The following is a 4,452-nucleotide window of genomic DNA, read 5'->3' on the forward strand; positions in this document are numbered from 1 at the left end:
CTTCTTCATCCTCGTGCATGAAAATTTGGTGGTACCCCCGGAAGGCGTCTAGGAAGCTCATGAGTGCGCACCCTGCCGTTTAGTCCAGCAGCTGGTCTATGTTGGGTAGTGGAAAGGGGTCCATGGGGCATGCCTTGTTGAGGTCCGTGTAGTCCACACACATCCTCCAGGTGGGTGGTTTGGGTGCGAGGACTACGTTTGCAAGCCATGCTGGGTATGTGACCTCCCTGATGTGCCCGATTTCGAGGAGGGTGTCGACCTACTTCTTCACAAACTCTCGTCTATATGCGGTGAGGTAGCGCTTCCTCTGTTGGACAAGCTTGGATTTGGGGTCCACCGCCAGTTTGTGCGTGATGACCTCCCGGCTGAGGCCCGGCATGTCTTCGGGACCCAGGCGAACACGTCTTTGTAGCTGCGGATGACCTCGACAAACCGACCTCGGAGGTCGGCCGGGAGGCTTGTGCCTACCTTCACCATTCTATCAGGTCGGCTGAGGTCCAGGATGACCTCTTCCGTCTCCACCACGGGTTTGGCGCGGGGTCGCTTCTCCTCCTCTCGAAGTGCCCTCTCTGTTATTGTGTGCACCTGGAGGTCCTTCTTCGTTATTTGGCGGCAGGCCTTCAAGTAGCAGCTCCGACTAATCTTCTGGTCTTCTCGTGCGACGCTTACTCCCATGGGGGTAGGGAACTTGAGGCAAAGGTGCTCCATGGAGATGACGCACCTGAGGTCCTCCAAGGCAGGTCTGCCGAGGATGATGTTGTGGGCGCAGCTGATCTTTACCACCACGAACTCTACCTCCCATGTCTTGACGTGCGGTGGGGTGCCGATCTGCACCTCAAGGGTGACGGAGCCCTCTGTATCAATGGAGTCTCCGGTGAAGCTGGATAGCGGGGTCCGTACCTGGGAGAGTTGCTTCCTGGATAGTCCGAGTTGCGTGAAGGTGTCATAATACATGACATTCACGGAGCTCGGCCATGACGTCTTTCGTGAAAGGTGTGGTCAAGGCGTCCCAAGGCTCTGGTGACTCGTCGCGTGCCTCGATCTTGCACTGCAACTCGCGCATCTGCCTGCGCAGTTGCTCCATCTCATCGCGCTGGGAGCTTAGAGCTCGACCTCATGTCTCCCCCGAGCGCTCCACTGGTGGGATCGGTTCCCGTGGCCCTGGAGCACGAGGTACATGGCTCCCGGACCTCCGTGAACACGACGACTCCGCCGGCCTAGCATCTGCGACTGGCCTCGGCCCTAGGCGGTCTTGCGCCGGCACACGCGGACCCAACCGCCCGAGCGCTGATGTGGCCCGGGTCGATCGAGTCCCTCTCTCTTCCCGTTGCTCGTGTCGGCCTCGGCTGATCTCCGCCTCGCCTCTCCTCTCGGATGGCCATGGTGAGTTGACTTCCACATCGGCCGGCGTTGCGGGCGTGCGGGGCGCTTGAGTGGTGGGACTCCCATGCTCCTCGAAGGGGGTGGGGGTTGAGGTGCTGGGGCACCCTGTCGCAGCCCTGCCGCGATGCGGTTGAGCGCGGTCGCCGCCTGCTCGAGCGCGGCAGCCTCCTCTTGTGGAGTCAGAACTGGTGGTGGGGTGGGTGGCGTTGCCCCGCTGAGCGGGCGATTATTGGTGAGCCGACCCTGGAGGTCCTCTGCCGCCCCCCGCTGAGCGGGCGATTGTTGACTTCCCCATCGGCCGGGTCCTCAAAGGTCTCCTCCTGTCACCACGGGCGCGGTGTGTCAGCTTGCCGTGGCCCCATTGGGGAGGTTGGCGAGGGAGAGGTCGCGTGTGTGGCGTGAACCATGCGAGTTGTGGGTGTTCGACCTGGATCTTGTCATCGCTGTGGATGAAGGATAATATGGAGAGCGCTTAAGCTTGTACCGCCGCTCTCAATAAGAGCACCAATGATGGATTATATGAACCCGGGGGTCCGGATTATACAACCCGAATATATGTTTGAATGTGAGGAACAAATAATAAAATGGTAAATATCGCATTAATTGGATATAAAATGCTATTACAGAGGTTTGGGACGTGCAATAATAGTACAAATGTTGTAAGAAAAGTATGGGATGCCTCTTTAGGACATCAGGGGGTGTTTATATACCCCCGGGCGCTACGGGCCCTGGGCCCGCGGGAGGAGCGGCGGCCCGCGCTGCGGGACTCGCTCCACGCGAGGACCCGGCCCTTGGCCGAGCTCAGTGAGGCCGGCCACGCCGACCCCCCGTTGGGCCTACCCCGGGGTGGTTCGCCATGCTACGCGGGTCCGACCCGGTTCGTGTTGTCCTGCTCCCATTCGGTTCCGTGATTATTCCATCACAACCAATTTAATTTTCCGTACATATAAAGATGAAACCTTTTTCCTACTTAAATAATTTAAAATTTTCAGGGTATCACAATCTACCCTCCTTAAAAGAAAGCTTCGTCCCCAAAGCTCCTAAGCTAAACCCAATTCAGAAAGGAAACACAACGAAATTCTTGCGGACTACATCTGCAAGTTGCACACTTAACGAAGAAAACATGGTGTTAAACTCTACCCTACTTAAAAATACAATTACGTTCTCGTAACTTAAAAGAATACCTTACTAAAATAACTCCAAAATAAATTAATTAAGCGCTAAATATCACCAAGTCCAAATATATTTTTTTCAATTAAAACATAAAGTATTACCTCCAAATTTTCCAATTCTCCAAATTTCACCAAACAACACCACCTGCATGTATTAGCGATCATAGAAGAAAAATATACAATAATCATGTAATGTCACGCATCCTCACCACGATTTTCCAAAATTCCAATTTCCCAGTCAATTCTATTTCTTATATCCCCAAAAATTCATAACCTAGGCTCTACCACTTTCTATGTCCAAGATCTCACAACCTAGGCTCCCAAAGGTTCGAACTGCTCTGATACGAACTTGTAACACCCCCAAATTTCATGTCCACATTTTCATTAATTTTTTTTTCTTAATTAACAATTTACTAAAATCATAGCGGAAGCATTTACTAAAAAAAAAAAAAAAAAAAGAACTAGGTGTTACGGCCACGCTCAGGTATTTTTCTTATACCAAAACGCTAAGGCTGAAAATTACCAAATAATCTAAACAATAATCCAATAACTAACTATTACAAACTTGATCTTTCTTCTTGAAAACAATCTATCACTTTGATCAAACTTATAGCCAAGCTCTCTTTCTTCATCATCCAAAATCAATTTACCTGTATACATATAATTTTCAAGATATACAAAAATAACAAACAAAGGTAACACTTTGCTAAGTAAAGTTTACTCCACCCTGTAAAATAGTTTTTGTTTTATATATGTAATAAACCTTTCCAAAATATACGTGGAGATATATTTTTCAAAAATCAATTTCTGTAAATACACATGGAGGATTAGTACTTATACATGGAGAAATAACCATCTCTTAAAAATCCATTTGGAATCTGAACCAAAACCCTATGTGCACACCCCCGGGTAGTATATGATCCAAGTAGTCAGACTTCTTTCTGACTACCTGCCAACCAATTTTAGAAACTGGACCATAACCTATGTGATACACCCTCACGAGATTCCAAGCCTAGTGAGTAGTAATTGGTTCATAAAGTCATAAATCTTCAATAACTCATAATTTCTCAAATCGACATAGCATCCATGCATTCAGTTTATAAGAAGAGCTATATCCACCGTATGACATGTATATATATACTAGTATTGTGTACGCGCGATGCGCGAAAAATTCATGCCCAATATTAAAACATTGATAAATACAAATAATTAAAAATTATAATTTGAATTATATATATACAAATAATATATGTATTTTGTACACACACATATATAATTTATCATTCATAGAAATTTAATTAAAATATAATTAAGTATTAAATTAATATATAATGATTTTAATTAAATGATAATTAAAAATAAGAAAAAAATATGATAGATATAGGTGTATGGTAATAATGATGTGTTATTAAAGTTAGAATTAAAAATTAACGGTGTTATAACGGTGTAAGGGTAGTTTTGTCTAATAACATTGGAATGTACAACATTTAAACTAAAATGTACACATTTATTTGCATACAAAAAGAGGGACATAAATCAAGGATATAACTTTCATTGAGGCTTATTATGTTTTTAGATAATTACATATATATATATATATATATATATATATATATATATATATATATATATATATATATATATATATATATATATATATATATATATAGAATAAAGTTCAAATGCGGCGGGGTCTTCCCGTGCGGCGGTGCGGCGGAATTCCAGAATACACCAACAGTGTTAACAATATGCACCAACAGTGTAATAAAAACACACCACAATGAAATGCAATAAAACATCACAAAATACACAACAGACTCAAAGAAATACACCATATAACTCACCACCCCCAATGATGTATTTCCGAACAGTGTATGGTGTTTTTACTCACACCTAA

The 4,452-nt window shown here is 45.3% G+C and overlaps 1 protein-coding gene across 1 annotated transcript; it reads right to left on the minus strand.

The window, feature by feature from the left end:
* Positions 1 to 267: 267 nt before the first annotated feature.
* LOC109166785 lies at positions 268 to 954 on the minus strand. Its single transcript, XM_019315674.1, has one exon. It carries the CDS (start codon positions 952 to 954, stop codon positions 268 to 270), a length of 687 nt encoding a protein of 228 aa, XP_019171219.1.
* Positions 955 to 4,452: the final 3,498 nt, after the last annotated feature.

The sequence above is a fragment of the Ipomoea nil genome, unplaced genomic scaffold (assembly GCF_001879475.1).
Source record: "Ipomoea nil cultivar Tokyo-kokei standard unplaced genomic scaffold, Asagao_1.1 scaffold3105, whole genome shotgun sequence".
Taxonomy (NCBI): domain Eukaryota; kingdom Viridiplantae; phylum Streptophyta; class Magnoliopsida; order Solanales; family Convolvulaceae; genus Ipomoea; species Ipomoea nil.

What these genes read in the sequence shown, in the direction of transcription:
- LOC109166785 (XM_019315674.1), bottom strand. Translation starts at nt 954, where the DNA reads ATGTATTATGACACCTTCACGCAACTCGGACTATCCAGGAAGCAACTC.